The sequence below is a fragment of the Siphateles boraxobius genome, unplaced genomic scaffold, assembly GCF_051911475.1.
Source record: "Siphateles boraxobius isolate OS27281-9 unplaced genomic scaffold, OSU_SipBor_1 66, whole genome shotgun sequence".
Taxonomy (NCBI): Eukaryota; Metazoa; Chordata; class Actinopteri; order Cypriniformes; family Leuciscidae; genus Siphateles; species Siphateles boraxobius.
The window spans coordinates 2,453,873-2,477,653 of NW_027509193.1; the positions used below are offsets into that span (position 1 = coordinate 2,453,873).

At 38.0% G+C, this 23,781-nt stretch overlaps 2 protein-coding genes across 2 annotated transcripts; one reads left to right on the plus strand and one right to left on the minus strand.

Moving 5' to 3' along the window:
* The first annotated feature begins 713 nt into the window (after positions 1–713).
* On the plus strand, positions 714–17,365 carry slc25a17l (solute carrier family 25 member 17-like). The gene is made up of 9 exons (XM_077211639.1): positions 714–984; positions 1,099–1,159; positions 1,928–1,994; positions 6,169–6,317; positions 8,760–8,876; positions 9,809–9,954; positions 10,029–10,124; positions 10,562–10,644; positions 13,434–17,365. The coding sequence occupies exons 1-9, from the start codon at positions 913–915 to the stop codon at positions 13,579–13,581; spliced, it is 939 nt and encodes a 312-aa protein (XP_077067754.1). The 5' UTR covers positions 714–912; the 3' UTR covers positions 13,582–17,365.
* dxo (decapping exoribonuclease) lies at positions 17,222–23,138 on the minus strand. The gene is made up of 6 exons (XM_077211638.1): positions 22,321–23,138; positions 20,928–21,154; positions 20,635–20,848; positions 18,694–18,829; positions 18,322–18,416; positions 17,222–18,199 (listed from the first exon to the last, which is right to left on the minus strand). Exons 1-6 carry the CDS (start codon positions 22,731–22,733, stop codon positions 18,070–18,072), a joined length of 1,215 nt encoding a protein of 404 aa, XP_077067753.1. The 5' UTR covers positions 22,734–23,138; the 3' UTR covers positions 17,222–18,069.
* Between the last annotated feature and the right edge of the window lie 643 nt (positions 23,139–23,781).

Sequence of the window (23,781 nt, forward strand, 5' to 3'; positions counted from 1 at the left end):
AAGTAAATTCTTATGGACGCTTCCATGGACTACACAAAAATTCACATAATCAGTATGTAAAACTATGTGGGTAAAAAAGTATTTAAAGGGCTACTCAATTAAATGTGTAAACAACTACAAGATGAAAAGATTGAGTACAAGTATAGTCCAAACATACTTAGACTTTTCTGTCAGTTTAAGTTAAGTATAGCCTACTTAGGCTACTATATTTCTGTGAAGCAGCTTCATAAAAAGTAGGGTACGCTTTATTTTAAGAAGATGATGTAGCCTACACTGTTACTCAAATAAGTAGTGACATTAATTAACTAGCCTACATGTAGCCTACTTACTATAGAGATAAGGTTAGTGTTTGGTTCAGGGTTAGTTACTTGTAACGTGTATAGGCTGATGTCACCTTAAAATAAACTGTTACCAAAAGTAGACTGAAAGTACACTTTCTTAAGATAATTATCTTTAGATTAAAAGAAGTAGTCTATAATAATAGCAGACTTAATTAAACTTATTTTTAGTTAAGAGACCAAAAACATCAGCTGTGGTTCCAATAATTTCTAAAATAATAATAGTCCTAATAATACCGTAATATTGAGGTGTGATTATTGCCCAGAAAGGCGGATTCTGATTTCCGAGCCACCCACAAGCTCCCCCTGCAGGAAGAAGACTGTGACTGCAGTGCATCACCCCGCCGCTCAGGGCGCTAAAGAGCAGCGGGATCCAGAAGGATCGGCACGAAGAATTCGCCACAGAAGCGAGCGAGTGTTTTGAACGCGGAAGTCGAACATTATTCTGCTGTCAGCACCCGAAAATGAATATGAAATAATCTGGGAGTTATTAGTTATGACTGTCAACTAATTTACACAAAGCCAAGACGCTGCAAACAGGTTTTTTTTTTTTTGACTGAAGAGTAAAATCGAGATGTCAGACAGCAGCAGATCAGTCGCCCTGCTGTCATATGAGACACTTGTGCATGCAGTGGCAGGTGCAATGGTGAGAAACACCATACAAAAAACTGTAGCTTATATTTTATTAGTGTCTTTCCCAGTGATGTAAAAATATTCTGAATGTGGGATGTTTGTTAAACTGTGTTTTATTGCCTTGAAGGGCAGTGTGACAGCAATGACAGTGTTTTTCCCTCTGGACACAGCCAGGATCAGACTTCAGGGTCAGTTATTCTTCTCATGCATCATTTACTCAATGTTTCGCAGTGAAAAAATGGTATTTGATATAGATTTACTATGTAGTTTAATAATTTGTGTAACGGGGATTGTCTTTGTTTTATATTCAAATGTAGTAAAGTAGTAAAATCTAAACTAATCATGGACGTTATGAAATTTAAAACAATCCTAACAGAAAAATAACAATGTCATGGAAATTGTTTTAGTGAATAAAAACGTCCTAGATATACTGTGGTTTAAACTGTTAATTAAGCTAGAAATGTGTGTATAGTATCTATAAATTGATCTTCAAAAATTGAAATCCTACTGTATCATATTTGATACGCAAAATTCTAAGGCTCTAAATGATCATCATGATACAAACTTTGCTGAAAAACCTTATGCTGTTTTAGCAAGTAAAAAACCTTTTAGTATAATTGTATTAACATCCACCTTCAGCTCATGGTTTACACGTCTTTCGGCTGTGGAATCTTTACTGATTTTTATAAAGTAAACGCCAGAATTACTTTTATGTTGTTAATAATATTTCAAGATGAACACTCACTGTAACTGAAGAAACATAGCTTTACTTGATTATTCATACATCATTTTGTGGTGTTCCATTAAAAAAAAGTCTAAATATAACATGTATATATATATATATATATATATATATATATATAATTTTAAATATAAATGTTGCATGTGTCTCACCCTCTCAATAATGAAAAGGCATGAAGAATGATTAAATATTTGACATTTGTCGTTGGTTTTAGTGGATGAGAATCGGAAGTCCCAGTCCACCCCCATTATCCTGGCTGAGATTGCGAAGGAGGAAGGCATGTGAGTTACTGTGTGTTCAGTTTTCGCGACAGATCATGACCTCTTGACACCGTGCTGAGAGAGAACATGTAAACCATATGCTGTGTTCAAAACCACTGGCTCAGTCACTTTTTCACTTTATTCATTAAATTGCAAATGCCCCAGATTGTATATTGTTAAAAAGAGGTTGTGAGTGAGAATGAAGGAACTCATGAACATCTGTAGACACTACTGCACAATTTGTTTCATACATCCTTTTAAAGTAGCAGCAAGGGATTTCTGAGAAACGCTGGAGAGAGAGTGAGCCAATCAGCAGTAGGGGGCGTGTCCACTCATGATGGGGATGAGAGAGAGAGTGAGCCAATCAGCAGTAGGGGGCGTGTCCACTCATAATGGGGATGAGAGAGAGAGTGAGCCAATCAGCAGTAGGGGGCGTGTCTACTTATAATGGGAGAGGATAGAGAGAGTGAGCCAATCAGCAGTAGGGGCATGTCCACTCATGATGGGAGAGGAGAGAGAGTGTGAGCCAATGTGCAGTAGGGGGCGTGTCCACATATCATGGAGTTGAGAGAGAGAGTGAGCCAATCAGCAGTAGAGGGCGTGTCCACTTATAATGGGGATGAGAGAGAGAGAGTGAGCCAATCAGCAGTAGGGGGCGTGTCCACTTATAATGGAGATGAGAGAGAGAGTGTGAGCCAATCAGCAGTAGGGGGCGTATCGACTAATGATGGGTAGGAGAGAGAGAGTGAGCCAATCAGCAGTAGGGGGCGTGTCCACTTATAATGGAGATGAGAGAGAGAGAGTGAGCCAATCAGCAGTAGGGGGCGTGTCCACTCATAAAGGTGATGAGAGAGAGCCAATCAGCAGTAGGGGGCGTGTCCACTCATGATGGGAGAGGATAGAGAGAGTGAGCCAATCTGCAGTAGGGGGCGTGTCCACTCATGATGGGAGAGGATAGAGAGAGTGAGCCAATCAGCAGTAGTGGGCGTGTCCACTCATAAAGGTGATGAGAGAGAGAGCCAATCAGCAGTAGGGGGCGTGTCCACTCATGATGGGAGAGGATAGAGAGAGTGAGCCAATCTGCAGTAGGGGGCGTGTCCACTCATATTGGGAGATGAGAGAGAGAGTGTGAGCCAATGTGCAGTAGGGGGCGTGTCCACTCATGATGGGAGAGGATAGAGAGAGTGAGCCAATCCGCAGTAGGGGGCGTGTCCACTCATATTGGGAGATGAGAGAGAGAGTGTGAGCCAATGTGCAGTCGGGAGCGTGCCCACTTATAATGGAGATGAGAGAGAGAGTGTGAGCCAATCAGCAGTAGGGGGCGTATCGACTAATGATGGGTAGGAGAGAGAGAGTGAGCCAATCTGCATAACACACAGCACGGATAAGTACAGCAAAGCTAAGAACAGCCTTAAACAGGAGTCGCAAAAACAGTGTCAGACTCATCAATAATAAACAGAAATGGCAGTATCAGACTTAGATAAATAGAAAAAAAACAGCATAATACTCAAAGGAGAAATAATAAAAGTAAAACAACCTTATTTATAGGCCAAAGAGAACAAGTGCGTTTTTAAAAGTGACTTAAAAGAGATCACGGAAGGGGCTATCCTAACTTCTATGGGCAAAATTCCACAGCCGAGGCCCAGCCACAGAAAATGCTCGATCCCCTCTGCGTTTAAGTCTGGAGTGAGGGACTAATAACAGATTCTTGTCACCTGATCTCAGACTTCTTGATGGGGTATATGGTTGTAGCAGTTCAGATAGGTAGCTCGGTGCTTGGTTGCATAGAGATTTGTACACAAATAAAAGGATTTTAAAATCAATTCTGAAATTAATGGGCAACCAATGAAGAGACCTCAGAATTGGGGTGATATGGTCACTTTTCCGACTATTTGAGAGGAATCTTGCGGCGGCATTTTGCACCAATTGAAGACGAGCAGTTTGAGTTTTCGAGATACCGCAATACAGTGAATTGCAGTAATCTACAAGTGTGGTGATAAAAGCATGAACAGCCATCTCAAGAGTTTTAGGATTAAGGAAAGGTTTGACTTTTGACAACAGACGAAGTTGATAAAAGCTAGAGCTTATTACAGAGGAGATTTGTTTATCAAAATTTAAAGACTAATCAGTAGAATGCCCAGGTTCCGTACAATTGAAGATCTAAAAGCCGATAGTCTGCCTAGGTTGAAGGTGGCAGCCTGGGGATTAACAGTGGACCCAAAAACAATGATCTCTGTTTTGTTTTCATTTAAAAATAAAAAAATTTGGTCCAGCCAAAATTTTACTTCGTCTATACAATCTAGTAATGATGAAAGGGCAGAGGGATCATTTCTCTTGATTGGAACATACATTTGAGTGTCGTCTGCATAACAGTGGAAAGATACCCCATGTCTTCTTAGAATGGTACCCAGTGGTAACATGAAGAGAGAAAATAGAGAAGGCGCTAAGATAGATCCTTGCGGAAGACCACAGGTTAGATGCGCAACCGAAGAGGAGAAATTTCCTAACTTTACTCTGAAACTTCGACCCGAGAGATAAGACTGGAACCACTGGAGGACGATACCTTTTAGCCCCACATCATACTCTAGTCTGGATATATCAGGATAGAGTGGTCGACAGTATCCAGTCATGATGGGAGAGGATAGAGAGAGTGAGCCAATCAGCAGTAGGGGGTGTGCCCACTTATAATGGAGATGAGAGAGAGAGTGAGCCAATCAGTAGTAGGGGGCGTGTCCACTTATAATGGGGATGAGAGAGAGAGTGAGCCAATCAGCAGTAGGGGGCGTGTCCACTTATAACGGAGATGAGAGAGAGAGTGAGCCAATCAGCAGTAGGTGGCGTGTCCACTTAGAGCGTATCCACTAATGATGGGGGAGAAGAGAGAGGGAGCCAATCAGCAGTAGGTGTGTGTCCACTTATAATGGGGATGAGAGAGAGAGAGTGAGCCAATCAGCAGTAGGGGTGTGTCCACTTATAATGGGGATGAGAGAGAGAGAGGGAGCCAATCAGCAGTAGGGGGCGTGTCCACTTATAATGGGGATGAGAGAGAGAGAGTGAGCCAATCAGCAGTAGGGGTGTGTCCACTTATAATGGGGATGAGAAAGAGAGAGTGAGCCAATCAGCAGTAGGGGGCGTGTCCACTTATAATGGGGATGATAGAGAAAGTTAGCCAATGAGCAGTAGGGGGCGTGTCCACTTATAATGGGGATGAGAGAGAAAGTTAGCCAATCAGCAGTAGGGGGCGTGTCCACTTATAATGGGGATGAGAGAGAAAGTTAGCCAATCAGCAGTAGGGGGCGTGTCCACTTATAATGGGGATGAGAGAGAAAGTTAGCCAATCAGCAGTAGGGGGCGTGTCCACTTATAATGGGGATGAGAGAGAAAGTTAGCCAATCAGCAGTAGGGGGCGTGTCCACTTATAATGGAGATGATAGAGAGAGTGTGAGCCAATCAGCAGTAGGGGGTGTATCGACTAATGATGGGTAGCAGAGAGAGAGTGAGCCAATCAGCAGTAGGGGGTGTGTCCACTCATGATGGAGGAGAAGAGAGAATGAGCAAGAGGGAGATTTAAAAGAAGACTGTAGAAAGAGAGACGGCTGAGATACATTACATAAGAGAAAAGCTCAGAGTATAATCACTGGAAAAAAAAGGATTAAGATCAGGCAAGAGCTTTAGGACCCGCATTAATATTAGAAAAGCTTTCCAGCGCTGGAGAGACCCAAGTTGTTGGAAAGTGAGGTCCAGTAACAGGACAGTTTTGAGTGTCATTGTTTGTCTGGGGCTGGTGGCGACTAACTACCAACTCTTGCTTGAACAAACTCTTGTGTACTGTATGTTCATTTTTTGTGTTTCCTTGCTTTTCGTTCGTCATCTTCACTTTGCTTTTCGTGAAGCATTGTTTTACTTTTTTTTTAGATATAGAAAAGACAGAAAAGATAAAGAGACATCCACTCCTGCATTTTGTGTTCATGCTGTTTTGGGGGTGGAGCAATGAAGGCAGGGGTGTGTTTATTTGGGTTGATTTCAAATATCAGCAGTGTTTCTCAGAAATCGTTCACTGCACCGTTAAACCACATATGAACGTCCTTGGAATCAGGTTTGGAAAAAACTAAACAAAAGTCCATTTCATGTGGTCAGACTTTGAGTTGGATATGCCAGGCTTCTTATTTCAAGATGTAATTTTATTGTGTTGCAGATTGTCTCTGTATCGAGGCTGGTTTCCGGTCATTTCTAGCCTCTGCTGCTCCAACTTTGTCTACTTTTACACATTCAACACCCTGAAGAGAGTGATGGCCTCGGACCGGCCCAAGCCTGCCACAGATTTGCTCATGGGCTTCATATCAGGTACTGAAATGTTGTGCTGATCTCTTTATCTCAGTTTAACAGTGTTTCACTCTCACCACCATGTTTCTTTTGCTATTACTGGGGTGTTCTGGTAGAGCTGCGCAATTAATGGCAATATGGCTTAGTGTGATTATCAGAGATAGCAAAGATTAGGGCTGGGCGATAAATCGATTTTATCGATTAACTCGTATGTGTAGTTTACGCCGATTTCTTTTTAATGACAATCGGTTTTCTCTTTAACAACCGCCGACGCTCCCATCTGGGCTCCCGTAGTTCCGACCGAGCTCAGCGCTTGCCATGATAGAGATACACAAACAACATGGCAAATGAGCAAGACCGCGGCAGCAGAAGCACACCCGCCGAAAACATTTACAAGCTGAATCTGCAGGGCCGCCAACTCTCACGAGTTCACTGTGAGAGACGCAATTCTGTCACTTTTTACACGCTCTCACGCCACACATCCCTTTTCTCACGCAGAGAAAAATCGCGAGGCAAAGAGGACACTGACACCGACAGACAAGACAGAGCAGGTTACTATCGATATGAAACAGATTCTCATCTCTCAGATTCTGTCAATTTTATTACGAAATTCAAACAATAAACACCGTTTTGGCGCTTGTAAATGTGACGTGAGAGAACGCTGGAAGATCTCAGTTCAAGCGGCACGTGAACCGATCATCTGTTACTCTTTACTACTAACTTACCGAGATGTAATAAAAATCAATCGATCAGTGTTTTTCAACCGCGGAAAGACGTCCTTAAAACAGCTGGAGAACAACATATGCCACGTAATGTTACATTTACCTCAGGATGGCTTTTAATGACCCATAGCAGGCATGTTAGTTGGACTTAAAATAATAATTGCTCTATAATTAAAACTCTATAATTATAAACTCTATAATTGCTATAGAGAGGAGTATTTTGCTAAATATGATGACTATATTACACATTTATAATATTTTTACCTATATCATTAAAATAGTATAACGTTGCTATTATAAAAAATGCATTATATTTAATTTGAGTTAGTTTTAACCTTTAATAATACCAGCTGACAGAGCTCTCTGTATGTTTACAGCATTAGTTGATTTTTTTTTTTTTTAAATTGAGAACAATTAACACATTAACGTATCTACTGTACCTATTTATCCAAAGGAATTTATATTGAATCAAGATCAGAATCAAATTGAAGTTGAAATTGTGAAATTTGTGTTAGGCAATAATAAAAACAGTAGCATACCAGTAAACTTAAAAAAATTATGTTTAGTTACCAAATAATTTGATCCAAGTTTTTAGTTTTTTTCACATCCCCCCAATCCCAATCCCCCCATTTTATTTTATGTTACATTTTCATTGTTTTCAAAGACAGGGCCTGTCCTCTTGTCTTTTTGGCTTCTTGTTTCTGATTGCACTTTAATGGAGATCAAATCCCAGAAGGGAATATTAAAACAAAATAAAGTTAAAACTTGTTTTGAACAATTTCTTTGTCATCTGCAGATTGATTTTAAGTAGGGAGAGAAAAAAATCGATTTAAATCGTAAATCGGATTTTTTGTGAAAAAATCGGGGATTTTTTTTAGGCCATATCGCCCAGCCCTAGCAAAGGCTGGGATTTAATTAAATAAATAAATGAGGTGCGTATTTCCGAGTAAAAATCTCTGCGGTTACCCGTCAAAATAAAGCTTTGATGGTTTACTGCAGGAAAATTAATAAAGACATAAATATTAGTATTATAATTTTCCAGTTGTAATCACCGTTGTTATTGTTAACTAAAACATTTCTGTTAAATGAAATAAAGGTGAAATGATTTAAAATATAAATATTAGAATTTAGAAATGTTGCCTTGGCAATTAACTAAGTTTAAGCTGAAGCACTAAATTTATAATCTAGAAACTAAAACTGAAATAAATATAAATTAAACCTAAATAGCAATATTTGTAATAATAGCAATAAGTATATAATAGCAATAAGTATTTCAATATTTGAAAATGAAACTAAAATTCACATGAAAACCAAAAATATTAAAATAATTTAAAATGTTCATTAAAACTATAATAAAATAAAAGTTAAATAACACTGGCTGAAATGTAAAATAAAATGATTACATTATTTTTCTTAAATATTTTCAATTAAATATACAATATTAATATTTATCTTGATTTTATTTAGTACATTTTATGTAATAATTATTATTATTATATTGCCATATTGATATATAATAATATTTTAAAAAAAATGTTTAAATCACATTTGTAATTTTAATCAGACATATCGCAATTAGTTTTTTTCCCCTTCAAATCGTGGTTGTTTCTATGTCATTACTTTTCAATGTCATTTTGACATTGTAAATATTAATTTACCTGTAAGCAATTAACACCTAATCAGTCATTGATGTGATAATGTCCACACATTCTTCTTCCTGTTGTTTAATGTCATGATTTAGGCGCTGTTAATGTGCTCCTGACGACTCCCATGTGGGTGGTGAACACACGACTGAAGCTTCAGGGGGCAAAGTTCAGGAACGAAGAGCTCCATCAGACCCACTATAAGGGCATATTTGGTCAGAACCGCTCACACACTCATTTATCTGATGAGGTTAAAACTCCAAACCAATGTTCAGTAAAGCACATTTGTTAGTAAAGCTGTTTCATGCATCTTTCTCCCAAATATAAAGCTTAGATCTGATCATCTTTTGTGATAATCATGCTGCACTTATTTTTAGATCTCTAGGCTCCATGATTTCTGCAGTGTGGGAAACACTGCGAAACTGTGGGATCCAGTCATAAAAATGGAATTTACAGTATAACATGAAATGTTACAGAATTTGCCCATTTTAAATGAACAAATCAAAGTAAGGGCTGTGCAATTAATCAAAATGTGTGACGCTCTTATTTGATGTATCCTCTTATTTGATTTTGATTTATTTAATTTATTTTATGGAATATCACGCAATCTTAAAACATGGAACATTTTTATTTACAGTAAATCTCTGTTGTGCAGCACTTTGTTTTGTCAAACATTTACATTTTTATTTGATTACAATTTAAAAGATTAATAAAATTTTTACATCCATTTTAAAGGGCCTTATAAAAATGTAATAATACATTTTAATTTAAAGTTTTAATGAATTCAATTGATTAGATAATTTGTGAAAAATTAAACGGAAGTTGGGAAAAATTTTACAGAAACATCAAAATTTGGGAAAAATAATAAAACCTAATTTGGGGGGAAAAAAACAAAACTGATTTTATAAAGTATTTAAGGAAGAAAGTAAGGAGTACAGGAAATGTTTGCAAGAATGGAGTTAACAAAAAATATTTACAAAAAGATAAAATAATAAACCTATTAATTGTCAATTTTGAGATGTGTGTCAACCAATTAGAGTCAAGAATTCAAAACCGCAGTGGTGTAAAGCAATAATATCAGTAATAAGAAAAATAGGTCTGCAATGTCACCAATAAATCAGATCATTTTGTTGTTCTCCTCTTACAGATGCCTTCTCCCAGATAATATCCAGCGAGGGAGTGGGAGCGCTGTGGAACGGGACGCTGCCGTCTCTTGTGCTGGTGTTCAACCCCGCTGTGCAGTTCATGTTCTACGAGGCTATGAAACGAAGAGCAGGACGTGGAGGCAAGAAGGTGAGGGACAGAAAAACGCCATCATTCATTTATCAGTTTGTGAAATAACTCAAAAGTTTAATGTTTCTGGGCAGATATCATCTCTTGAGATCTTTCTCATCGGTGCCATCGCCAAAGCTGTTGCAACATCTGCAACGTATCCTCTGCAAACGGTCCAGGCCATTCTGAGGGTAATATCATCAATATGACTGCATTAAAGTGCTCCTATTATGCTTTTCCGGATATTACCTTTCATGCAGTGTGTAATATAGCTGTTTGTGAATGGAAAAGGTCTGCAAAGTTTTAAAGTGCAGATAAATTGAGTTGTCTCCCAAAAGAAGGAAGCAATTCAGACCTGTCTGAAACGAGTCGTCAGTAATTCCAGTCTCTCTTCCTGCTGAAGCTATGTAGGTTTGTAACTGATTTGCACAATGCCAGTCTATGGTCTTCAATCATTGGCTTTCGTGGTTTTTGACCTTGAATGCATGTAAACCTATTGTAGGAGACTCCAAAACAACTTTAGGAACTATTTAAATATCATAATAGGGGCACTTGATGCTGGTAGACCCAGTATTACTCATTTTAAGGCGGTCAATGTGTACAATATTTCCCGTTGCTTCCTCTGCAGTTTGGCCAGTATAAATCAGATGGTAAAGGGGGTCTAGTGGGCAGCCTGAGGAACGTGGTGTCTTTGCTCATGGACCGGATCAAGTAAGTCAACTGTAGTTTAATGCCCAGTTTCAGGAATAATGCTTATCACTCATGGTTATTATAGGTAACTAAAACTAAAGCATATCTGTTACTTGAAATAAAATAGAAGTTAACTAAAAACATATATATATACACTGCGTGCAGAATTATTAGGCACGTTGTTTTTCTGATCATATTTTCTTTCCAGGCACATTTTACCAATTCCAAACTACATTAATCTTAATAACTACTATTCATTTTGTATTTAATCATTTAAAAGTGATATATAATTGTTCATGAAAGCTGGAAATGAAAAAAACTTATATTCAGGTGTGCATAATTATTAGGCACGCTTTCTTTTACAGATAAAATAAGACAAAAAAGAGATTTAACTCGGACTGAAAAGTCAAAAATTATTAAATGCCCATGAGAAGGATGCAATACTAGCGCAATACTAGAAAGCTACAATATGTCATTTTTTTCGCTGCTAGAGGTCGCTAACCTCTTACAATAACAAAGGTGTAGGTTGATGACGCATAAGCGGAATTATGGAAATTGTCATCATGCCGATGGATGTAATAATGTTTATGGATGAGTGAATACATTGATGTTTTTAACATGACTGTGGTATGAAGTAGGGTGCGATTGCTAATGAGAGACAGATATCAGCGCCACACGCGAGTCCCGCGGATATAAAGGAATAAGGACATTTCAGTCTACCGAACTACACGCAAATGCTGTATTAATACTCACACAGGTCAGTTTATTAGACGAATTAAACTTGTGAGGTAACGCAGCGCTGTTTCACTTGGTCTACATTATCACACTAAACTGCATTTGAGTGTGTTGAAAGTTATAATGTTATTCTGTGTTAGTTTGTCTATATGAGACTAGCAGTAAGCTTGATCAACATTAGAATAACATACTGATCATATTTGAACATTTCATCATGTTGAGCTATATGACATTGATTAGTTTTATGTACATTTGCTCACCTGTCTAAAAAGTACATGCAAGAGTGGTTAGTCATCGGAGTCGAAGTTTGTCACGGACGTGGAGCTCTCGGCATCTCGAAAACACCACGCTGATATTGATCCTTGTTTTAGTTCTTCTTTCGTCCCAAAGTCTGCTTGCCATGGTCCATAATGTTTGAACGAAACAACAACAGCGCGAGCGTGCCGCTAGACGTAACACAGTTGTCCACGTCTGTCGCCATGGTTACTATGGCAGTACGAGGAGAAACCAGGGATAACGTGGATATTACGTCATTGACAGGCGACAAGTGAACAGGGAGGGATGAGCCATTATTTAAAATTGGAATTTCTCTGAAATTAAAAATCTTTGGGAACTTTTGATATATTGTAAGTACAGAACTACAGGAAATACATCACACTGTGCCAGTGATTTTTGGACATTTTATTACAAAAATCTTACATATTTTACCTTTAAGGCATGACCATTGGACAGTGAAATGCTCATTGGGTCAGCAGGTTCATACACATACAGTGGAGAAGAAGAGGCACATGTTAACTGCAAAAGAATGAAAAATTAAGGTGAAGAATTAAGTGTGAAACCATCAGGAAGCCTTTAGTCTTCAGTGCCACCATTTTCCAGAACCTACCTGGAGTCTCCACAAGTGCAAGGTGTCAAGATCTCAGAGAATTAGGTTAGGTAAAGAATCCTAAAAAATGACCCCCTCTTAATAAGAATCACAAGCTGGCGTGTAGTAAAATATATGAAGACTGTTTTTTATAGGCTTTATAGACCGACAGATTGAGAGTGACTCTTGAACAGTGTTGGGTAAGTTACTCAAAACAAGTAATCCACTACAAATTACTAATTACTACTTTAAAATTGTAATTTGATTACATTACTGATTACTGGATGTAAAAAGTAATCAGATTACTAATTACTTTACTTTCAAGTTACTTTGTAGTGTATTCTTGTAGTTTTAATAGGTTTTCAAAGTGAAACTCGGTTCTTTTCGTAATTTAATATTGCAGACATCCCAAGTCTCCCGGAAGTTCCGGGAGTCTCCCGCATATCGATAGCGGCTTCCTGATGCCCGCAAATTAGTTAAAATCTCCCGGAATCTAGAGCGAGCGAGCAAGAGCGCGCATGCGAGACAGATGAGACAGTGCTCCAAACCGTGTAGCGTGCGCACGGCGGAGAGGGAGAGAGTGAGAGACCTTGCGTGTGTGTGTGTGTGCCTCATGAAGCACGTTCTCCGGTAATTCATTAAAGCGCATGCTCATTAACTGACACAGCCGGCCAAACGTGATTAGAAATGCATTTTACTGAATTTTGTTTTTCTTGACAATACATTTGTAATGCAAGTAACTTAATTTTTATTGACATCAGTAAGTATAATCACATTACATACATTTTAAATGTAATGAGTTATATTACTGCGTTATCACGAAAAGTAATTCGAATACAGTTACTTTGTAACGCGTTATACCCAACTCTGCTCTTGAAGGACCAGCACCACATCCTCTTGTACCATTGTTTGAAGAATTAATCTTCCAGAATCTGGCAGTACGTTTTGGGAGTTCTTTGGGAGTCCATCTCCTACCCTGAAGTCCGTTTTGCAGAGATGGACTAAACATGTTTTTGGTCCCACAAAATACTATAGAATTCTACCACCTTCGGTTACCAGCCATAACATCAATATAATTACTGGTTTACTGGGCAGCAATTTATTTTTTTATTTTGATATCTGCAGTGTATTTCAAGTTTATCAAAACAATTCAGCTCACAAAGAAACCAAATACAGAAACGCACTGCAAATCGTGTGCTCTGTGTGACAGGAGACATGGGCTGCTGGGATTGTATAAAGGTCTGGAGGCGAAGCTGTTGCAGACGGTGCTGACGGCGGCCCTCATGTTTGTGGTGTACGAGAAGATCACTGCTGCCACCTTCAAACTCATGGGCCTTCAGAGGAAACTCAAGCACTGAGACATTAATGACTACCTCTCTAACATACCCTCAGGAGGAGCTCCACATATCCCAGCAGTCACTCCACTAACATGGGCTCATCTTGGTAAGGGTCAGTCCTGCCTTAACACAGGTCAGTTTAAAGCAAGAAAAAAGGCATTTTTGCACCGTTAGTTTCTTACATATTGCTTAAAAAAAAAGTTTACATGATCAAGTTTCTTATATCAGAGTCTTGGAGAAAATTACAGGTTTTATGATGTGAAACTTCTTGTGTCAAAGTTAAAACATCTTAACCCAAAGCAAATCGTGACATTCGGTTCTTCGGTTAGTGTTTCTGATTTTAAAGGTGATGGTTAAGACCAAAGGTTAAATCCTGTCATTTACTCACTCTGATGTCAATCCAAACCAGTACTAAAACTATGGACCCTTTTCACATTGCCGGGGCTCTCAGAAGTGGAAGTCGTCATAGTTGAGTAAACGCCTGTACAGGAAGCGACAGCAAATATGTATTTTTATTTACATTTGCCTATTGATAACTGGAAATGCATCGTCACAGTCTGTGAAAATTAAGTTGTTTTTGTTGATGGAAATAAGGCTAAAAACAAAACAAATCTATTGAAAAACTTAAAAAGGTGACTAACGTTGTAGTTGAAGTGCTAAAATGACTAAAACTAGAAATAAAGCTAAATAAAAATTAAAGTGCCCCTATTATGCTATTTTAAAGTTTCTTAATTTTGTTTTGGAGTCTCCTACAACATGTTTACGTGCATCAAAGGTAAAAAAAACTGTTTAATTTTCTCATAATATACATTTGCACATCACCACATTTTCAATGATGCTCAAATGACTCTTCAGATGAATCAATCTCTCTAAATCCCTCCTTTCCGCGAGCTACTCTGTTCTGATTGGCCAGACAGCTCAGTCTGTTGTGATTGGTTAACCGCGCGCGTCGAAAACAAAAATGCCCATTGCCATAACAAAGTCAGCTCTGCGTGTCCTGAGGCTTCCTACACCATAAACTAAACACAGTAATGAACAATGACGTCGATTTGACCATATCAATGAGAGCGCGATGATAAAACATTGGAAGAACTAGTTATTCAACCTGAACCTCCATCGCAAGGACGACTTGAGCAGGACGTTTCTCAGTGATACACTACTTAGTTTGAGGTAAATTATGAGATGTTGCAACTGTAATTTCTCAGCATCAGCATTAACAAGTGCATGTCCATCAACAAACCGATTATTTTACTTGTAATAATTAATTTACAGAGAGTATTTTTCTAATATATTGCGGTGAACACATGCAAACTGTATCAATAACAGTGGATGTATGCAATGTATACATTAGCCGAGCTCTAGCGTGAATGACTGATGTAACATAAACGTTAGTAAAACAAATCTTACTTCATGCTTAATCTTTCAGTTTTAGGTAACGTTAATAGTGCCCCACAACGGATTAGCAGAAGTATTTCAGTAAGACAGTAATAATGTGAGTTAACCAGTTAGCAGGAGACCTACACAATATAAAACTCAAAACGTAGTATTTTGAACACCATCTTTCAAGAGGTTTGCGAATCCTGCATTGAACTCCGAGATTTGAGAAACAGTCATCAGTAAAATAAAAGGAACACAGCAAAAGTTTAGGATTATACTGCTGTGGTATCGTGGGAAAGATGAATTTTAACCACTGATTCTTCACATGCTCATCCTTGGGCAGTGAAAAAAACTGGCTTTACCTTCACATTGTAGAGTACAGCATCTTCTGGACATGATGCTATCCAGTATCCACAGGAATCAGCTGCCGGTTTGAGGTTCAAGTTCCCTGGTGTCTGCACGCGCAATAAGTGTAATTTACAATATGCTAATTGTCTTCACATCACAACGAAACGGCTTGTGACTCGTTTGAAAAACGAATTACTAAATTACTAAAACTAATAGTATAAAAATAATTCTAAAGTAACGTTCAAAACCCATGTTTCTCAGAATGTCCAAGCTTTTATAGAAAAAGCCAACATCAACCTGAGCTCTGCATAGAAAAGAAATGTCCCAGGTGTATGGAAAAGCCTGAAATATACATTAATATCTTCCCATCCACTGAAGTTCTCTCAATTATGGATTGACATCAGCCCCCGACAGCAACATAATGCCGGCCCTGATCCGGCCCACATCTAGTACATATGGATTCTGCACAGCCCAGATGTGGGCCGGATCTTAGCCGACACTCTGTTGCTGTCTGGGAGGCCAGTTTAAATGTGTAGGCTTGAATGAAATTGGAGAGATATGGCGGACAGCAATACACAAAACTGTGTTATGAGTTCAGAAGACCTCGAGTGTAACTTTTAGGGTGTAGTTTTAGTATAGAAAGAGCAGCGTGAGAATATCTTCTGTTTCACAGAAAGAATAGGAGTTTGTAAGTACATGAGGGTGAGTAAATGATGACAGTTTTCATTTTCGGGTGAAATTTGTCTAACAGTAGTGGGTAAGTGGAAAGTGTATGAACGTTTGAATTAGAGACATCTGCCATGTGAATAGAGATCTATTAATAATATCTTTGGCACAAGTGGTATTGTCCTTTAATACATGTAGTAGAGCCTAATAAGTGATGTGCTGCTATGTGACGTGACAAACCAGACAATGGTTTTTTGAATCAAATTTGTTTTATCATCAATGAAATACAAGGAAAAAATATGGAGCTGATCAGAGCTTTTAGGTGTCCTCTGATCCTCAAAACCAATGTTACTGATTCTGAAATATTCACAAAGCCTGTTGTTTACTTTTGTACAATGAACAATTTTGGCACCTCTTGATGTATCCAGTTATATTTAAGAACTCTTAAAATAGAGCTGCAGATTAATTGTTGAAAGATCGCAATCTTATTCCTGAATGAAAATGATTCGGATATGTCTATTAAACCTTTGACAAGTTCTGTGTTGGCGCTGCCAGAGAGAGCAGTTGTCATCTACAATGTATGAAACAGCAACACAAACAGTAACATTATTTCTGTTACAATTATCACAGAAGCAATGGGATAAAAGTTTATAGTTCGGATATAAACACTGATGTCTACAATAGCGATCAAAATTGAGTAAATCATCTTTTGAAAGTAACTTTACACTTCAAATAAAGACTATCGATTACATTGTTACACCAATTGATGGAGACAAACGACTGTTAGAATCATCCAATAGAGATTCATTCAAAACGCAGATTCATCAAACAAGTGAAGTCTTATGAGTGAGTCATTGAATTATTCACTTAACCCGATTTTAAAAAATTATGTTTTTTTATTTTGGCAGAACCTCTAGTAAATTACGTTTTGTTTTGTTGTCTGTTCAGAATCGAGATCTCTGTCTGAAACAAAAGAAATCATGATTCTCAATTTATCTATAATCGTGCAGCTCTAATAAAAGATATTTATCCAAATGAAGCCCTCATAAAAGGCATTTAAAAATACACAGCTCAGCGTAAACCTGAGGTTTTGGGGCCTAGGTGAATTTATTCATGCCATATTTGCCTTAAATATGCATTTTTGAGAGAATAGCTTCCCATTTACAGAAGTCTTACCTGCTGTGTCAATGAAGCTGGTTCGTCTTGTGGACCTTATACAATACTTTATTAAAAACTAAAAGAGTTTACATAATGAACTTGCAACGAAGAATTTGTACTTAAGTTTCTTTATTTCAAAATTTATAGCACATATTTTGTACTTTCATTTGTATAACCCGCTGTTATTTAACTGTACTTGAGGCATGTTTAAATGAATTGCAAAACTGAATGCTAATAAAAGCTCTGGACAAAGACATCTCAGTTGTGATTTCTCTGAGATAATACAACAGATCTTAACACAAAAGTACAGAGACCCACACATGACAAGATTTTGTGGCCACAAATTAAGAATTTGTCCCCATGACTTAAAATTTGTTAGTATACCATGGCCACAATTTAAATAAAATGAGGGAACTAATTAATAAACTATGGTCACAAATTATGTCTTTGGAACAAATTCTTGATTTGCAGCCGCTATCTAATTTTCTTCAACATGTCAACTGCAAAATCTTTACAAAATAATATGAAGTTGGACATTTCTAGAGTCAGGTCAATTCATTGTTTGAAAGATCATTCTTAAAATGTCACAAAATTGAATTTACGTAGGAACCGTTTTACAAGACATTCACACAGAATCTTTGCGCTTGCGTTTCCTGAATATTGTGAACATAGTGTCATTTTATAGAACTATTAAAATCATTTAAAAAATTGTGACTTGAAACATTTAATAGAGAAAATGTACATATTTAAAGGACATTTTAAAGTAATCATAACAACAAAGGCTAAAATAAAATCCCAATATAAAAAAATACATGAATAGTGCGCATGGACATCGTCAATACCGTTCTTCTCAAGGATCCAAACTTGATCCAGAAAACACAAGCAATACTAAGTTGGGCACAGCACCGATACAGTATGTTAATGATAGGGAAAAATGTCAGATCTCCTTAGGTCAGTATGTCAGCGGTGTGATGAATGATGGCTCCTCATGTCCTTCACGTACCACTCTGGTAAGAAGGTAAACGGAGAGTCTCTGTGGACGGTGTAGGTCACATCTCTGTGTGGATCCCATTCGAACAGGTACACCAGTCTGAAAAACACCACATCACATCACAGTCAATATGTCAATATGACATATTTCTAAGTGAAACAATACTCAATCTGGGGAAGAAAAAAAGAAACTGTAGAATGGGGCTTGATTTTCAGGAATACCTTGGGTCGTCCTCTTTGACCACTGATTTGACGAAGGACAGGAAATCGTTGCAGAAATTCATGCAGACTGTTGGCTTCCAGCAGTTTTGCTCGTTCTACAGAATCAAGAGAAATGAAAGCATCTCACTTTATTGTTCTATAATCAACATGTGCTTCCTTCTAGGAACCGAAAGTCGAAATTTCTGCAATTATACATTTCAATTCTATTAAACATGACATTAAAATGGTTCCCACACATTCCTAAATATCCATTTCTGTGGCTTCACTTTGCTGCCCATTATAATGCTATGTAGGTAGGGTTTGAAACGGGTCTAATTTCAGACTAAACCAAGCAGGACTGAAGCTTTTAATACGTGGTTATTTAAAGCAAACCTTGATCAGTTGTGATATTTTCGATGTTTGGAAGGTCTCAATAGACACCACTATCCCATCATGGTCTCGAAACCCAGCGACTATCTGTGGCACTCCAGGAAGAAATGACTGCGCCCACCATTTCAGCAGCTTGTACCTAGAAGAGGGACATACATGTTTCTAAGAACTTTTTAAATTCATTTCACATAAATGTTTTCAACCCTTGAGAAAAATCCTCTCTGAACACTGAAGTGGCATTTGACCACAGCAAAGAACAATGTTCATTGAAATGTGAAGAAACCTTACACCAATATAAATGTTTAGTGCAGGAATTTCGTGCGCTAAAACATTTGAATTTGGACGAATGGCTGCTAACGCAGCTTTTTAAACGAACACAAAATTTGCATAGTGTCAATGTTGGCATTTTTTGATGTAGAGGTGTTCTGATTGCATTGATTGAACTGCGAACTAAACTGGCCAACAGATTGGCAGATTTGCGCTGTTACATAAAATTATGACTTGGTGTTGCTCACGAACAGACGATTTTTTACTGCTTTTTAAGCGCCACCTACTGTTACGGCCCATTCACACTAAGAACGATAACTATAACTATATTAGCGTTCACACCAGCGGACGAGGACATTTGGTTTCATTTTAAATGAGCACTGACTTTTCGTAGTCTGCCACTTTAAATGATCCAGTAAATTCTTATTGGCTGTCAATGTTTTTATCATTCATAAAAAAAAAAAGTTCTGAAATTTAATCCAACTATATCGTTCCTTTGTGTCGTTATCGTTGTAGTTGGTGTGGACCGACCTCCATATTCTCATAGAATTATAATGATTAAAACTTTATAGTTGTTATCTTCACACCAAGAACGATCACTATAAAAAATGACTATAATGCTCGAGCCCTTTAAAGAAGGTTTGATTCTGGTTGGCTGTCAGTTTTATCGTTCATCTGCTAGAATTGTTCTGAAAGTGATTCCAATGAAATTTTAACTCTGTGCTGTTATCGTAAGTTAGACCATATGTAGCCCCGCCCCTTTTCAGCGCCACGCTCGTTGTTTTCTGACTTCCAGTTTGTATTTCCACAGCATAAAGGTAAGATCTTACAGAGTTATGACAGAAACCGCACGTTTTTAAATCTTCCGGGTCTACTGACATTTGTTATGACATCCACTTCAATCATTACAATGATAACTTTCATTAACTCTACAATAAGTAAATCCACTTCGCCAGCTAATCACTCTCTCCACAGCGATGCAATAGAAATACACAGAGCTACCGCAAAAGCGGACATACAAACACACAATTATAAAGAAGGCTGCGCGCTTGTTTCTCTGCCGTATAAGATTTATATCTTTATGGTTATCGTTACAGGGCCTTTTTAATTTTTTAGTCAAGTAAACCTTTAAAGTCCCCCTGTGGTGAAAATCCGGTTTTTAATGTTGTTTATACATCTATGAGGTGTTTTTAATATGCTTTAAGACAAACCATGTGTAAATTCATAAGTCGACACCATTGCTGAATATTTTCTCCTTAAAACTGCAGTGAACCAAAGACAGTCTCAAAAATACGGTTTGAAATCGCTGGTGTTTCTGACGTCACAAACTACCTTGTAACCAATCAGATCAACGAGTGGATCTCTGAGCTGGTGTGAGTGAGTGGAGGCGGGGCTCATTTGCATATTCATAAAACCGCGTATATAATGGGACAAGGATGTAGAGTTACATTCAAGCTTTCGAGAAGAAGAAAAAACGTTTAAATATGTAATTTTGGTGAACAAAGATGAGTTTCAAGAGATAGGAAAGGATTGACTACAGGGGGTCTTTAACAAATGTATCTGCCCATTTAGAAATGTTGCTCTGTGAAACTGAATCAAGAAGAAATTGCAACATTGTAACAATTTTAATCCCCATTTCAGAACAAAGCAAATGATCTACAGGTCTGAAAAACACACCTGTGGAAGTTACTTCGTTGTTTCGGGGTGCAGATCTCTGCGGAGGTCTTGAGCTCCACATAACAGCCCGGAGCCGGAGAAGCATCTTTGACACGGCAGTCCACCTCCCCGGAGAAGAGCAGCTTATGGTCGGCCAAGCGGGTCTGAACCACCGTACAGAACGCCTCGTTGGTGTTCACTACGCCCCCCGGGTCTGGAGTGCCATCCACGGCATCTTAAAAGACAGCACAGTGGTCGATCAGCGGCGAGATCCTTCACTATAAGCAGTCTGATAATACTGGACGGGCTCAAACCTGCACAGGTGTACTGCTCAAACTTGTAGCCCCAGTACATCATCTCCTCCTGCCGCTCCGACCGGGTCACTCGATTCGCTCTGGCAGCCTCCGTTTCCACCTCACTGATGTAGATGGTGCCTCTAAACTTGGAGGCGGCCAACATCCATCCCTCCTGAGTCTCGTACGGGGTGGTGAGGACTTTGGTTAGGTGTCCTCTCCATGTCACAAAGTCCACACCTAGAGCACTGCAAACACGCTCGATAACTCAACGACAGGAACAAGACATCTGTGCAGCAGTGTAAGTTTAATATCACTGAGATACTAGTTTGTATTAATATTTCGATTTTAATGTTTTCATTTCATTTTCATGTTTATTTTATTTCAAGTAATTCATTTTTGTTTTGTTTTAGTTGTCTATAATAACTCGGGGTCAACTATGGTATGCAAATATTTTATCTATTACATTCAAAAATACATAAAATATTAAACACACAACAGGAAATTATATCAAAGAGAGGATTACTACAGACCCTTATGAGTCAAGGTCAATAAGTTATTAAAATGAGTTAGTTTAGGTTGTAAAATGTCATGGGTATCACATAATGATAAATAATGTCATGTCTTTCCAAACCCATTAGACTTTCGTTCATCTTCGGAACACAAATTAAGATCTTTTTGAGAAATATGAGAGATTTCTGTCCCTCCATTGACAGTCTACGCAACTACCACTTTGATGTGTCAAAAAGTTTATAAAGAGATTGTAAAACTAATACATATGAACAGCGGATTAGTCCAAATTTATTTTCTGAAGAGACAAGATTGCTTTTAATGAAGAACAGATTTAATTTAGTCTTTTATTCACATTTAAACATTGATCAACTCACACATCAGTTTGTGGGAAACGGAAGCCAAGCATGTTTGCTTGACGTGCGAGAACCAATGAGGTTCATTCTTGAGTTACGCAGCACGTTTGAGCTTATGTTTATGTTCGCTGATCAATGTTTATGTGAATAAAAGCTTAAATTCATTATGCTCATCAGATAAAGCGATCGTGTCGCTTCAAAAATTTGGACTAAACCGCTCAATCAATTCATGATTCATCTCTTTATGAACTTTTTGAAGCATCAAAGTGGTAGGCCTAGTTACTAGCTCTCAATGGAGAGAACAGAAATCGCTCAGATTATTAAAAAATAACTTAATTTGTGTTTCGAAGATGAAAGAAAAGTCTTAGGGGTTTGGAACGACATGAGGGTGAATAAATTATGGATTTTTGGGGGGGGGGGGGGGGGGGGGGGGTGAATAACACTAAAATAATTCGTGATATTTGTCACTGCCATGTGGAACTGTATTTAATTATCCGTTATTCTTATAAAAAATAAGTATAGTGTGCAGAATATGTAGCCTATCTTACCTGCTGGTTTGGTCTCTGGTTTTGATCTTGTCTCTGTTGGCCAGAATCCACCTCAGCATGTGATCAAGCTTCTCTTTCACGCCATCATCTCTTTTCACGAAGCGGTTGGTGTATCCGTCCCTTAAATTAAAATCCGGACTTTTTCTGGGCTCAACATAATATCTCAGCTGCCTCTGATCATTGAAGAAGTTTCTGTGAGAGTCCAGCGAGAAGAAGCCCACCTCCACTGGCTGCTTGTAAAGAGGGAAGTTTCTCTCATACAGTTGTCTGTGAGCGCTCAGAGTCTCGGCAGGTCTGCGATGGGCTTCGTCGGATGCTCGTTGTCGTTTATCACTGTTAAAATCACTGCTGGGGTCTCTAGATCGTTTATAAACGGAGTCATGATGTGGGTCTCTGTGGTAGCTTTGAGCCATGGCGTGTTTTTATTGGTGTATGAGGAGTTAAACCCCCTTATGAACTCAGTATTATTAGCAAATGCTTATTTACCTTATGATTGAATACCGTAGAGACAGTGAAGTGCAGTTCATTTGTTTATACTCGTGTGTTCATAGCTGACAAGGCTATGTGATAGCAGCACCAGTACTCTCATTAGCTAACATGTCTTCCTCAAGTATTTAATAATCATCCAGCTAGAATGCGTTAAATCTCATTACGTTTCAAAAGAACTGATGAACGTCGTCCAAAAGCTGAACGATTACCTTAATTAGGATTAAATGTATATCTCACTCAGATAGCATACTGATAGCGTATCAAACGTGTAAACAACGGCTGCGAAATGTATTTTCAAAATAAAAAACCCTAAATTCACACTTCAAAATAAAAGTCCCCAAAAAAGTGCCCATATAAATGTCACTTTAAAAACAAAACGGATATGCAATATTATATGCAATATTGCATTGGTCATTAATGATTTACCCGTGCACATTATTATTATTATTTTTTATTAATGTGCCAAAATAATTTTCCCTTCCTCTTGCAGCGAAATCTCTTCTCTGACAATGTGTACACCGAATGTAATGGAAAAAAATTGATCAAAGACCATTTTTATTTAAGCAAATACTTGCTGTAAAACTGAGTGACTACACAAAGGAACATGCTCTCTGAGATATTGCATACTGAAAATATTCATTTACAGTTTTTTTTTTTTTAAATTACACAAAATTCCCATTCCACTCATACGCATGGTTGCTTCTTGACTCATTAACAATTTTAAACTACTAGACTACCCTTTGAGATATGATTTTATGATGTTCCTCAAAAATTCCACATTTATAAAAAAAAAAACAGGTGTCATTAATTGTCCTTTATTAAGGATGAAGGGAAAAAAATTATTCCCACATTGAAATAAAATACATTTCCAAAGAGAAATGGCATAGCATTCAGTGGACTGAAGAGAGTAAAATTGTTCTTTTTGGGTCTAGTGGTCATTGACGGGTACTGAATTCAGGCCATGGTAGTACA

Bases quoted from the DNA above. Each gene is read 5' to 3' on its own strand.
- slc25a17l (XM_077211639.1), top strand. From the start codon at position 913: ATGTCAGACAGCAGCAGATCAGTCGCCCTGCTGTCATATGAGACACTT. The intron at 10,125-10,561 runs GTAATATCATCA...CTTCCTCTGCAG, and splicing joins CGGTCCAGGCCATTCTGAGG to TTTGGCCAGTATAAATCAGA. The intron at 10,645-13,433 runs GTAAGTCAACTG...TCTGTGTGACAG, and splicing joins TTGCTCATGGACCGGATCAA to GAGACATGGGCTGCTGGGAT.
- dxo (XM_077211638.1), bottom strand. From the start codon at position 22,733: ATGGCTCAAAGCTACCACAGAGACCCACATCATGACTCCGTTTATAAA. The intron at 21,155-22,320 runs GTAAGATAGGCT...GCGTGTTTGCAG, and splicing joins ACCAGAGACCAAACCAGCAG to TGCTCTAGGTGTGGACTTTG. The intron at 18,417-18,693 runs GTTTGCTTTAAA...TTGATTCTGTAG, and splicing joins AAATATCACAACTGATCAAG to AACGAGCAAAACTGCTGGAA.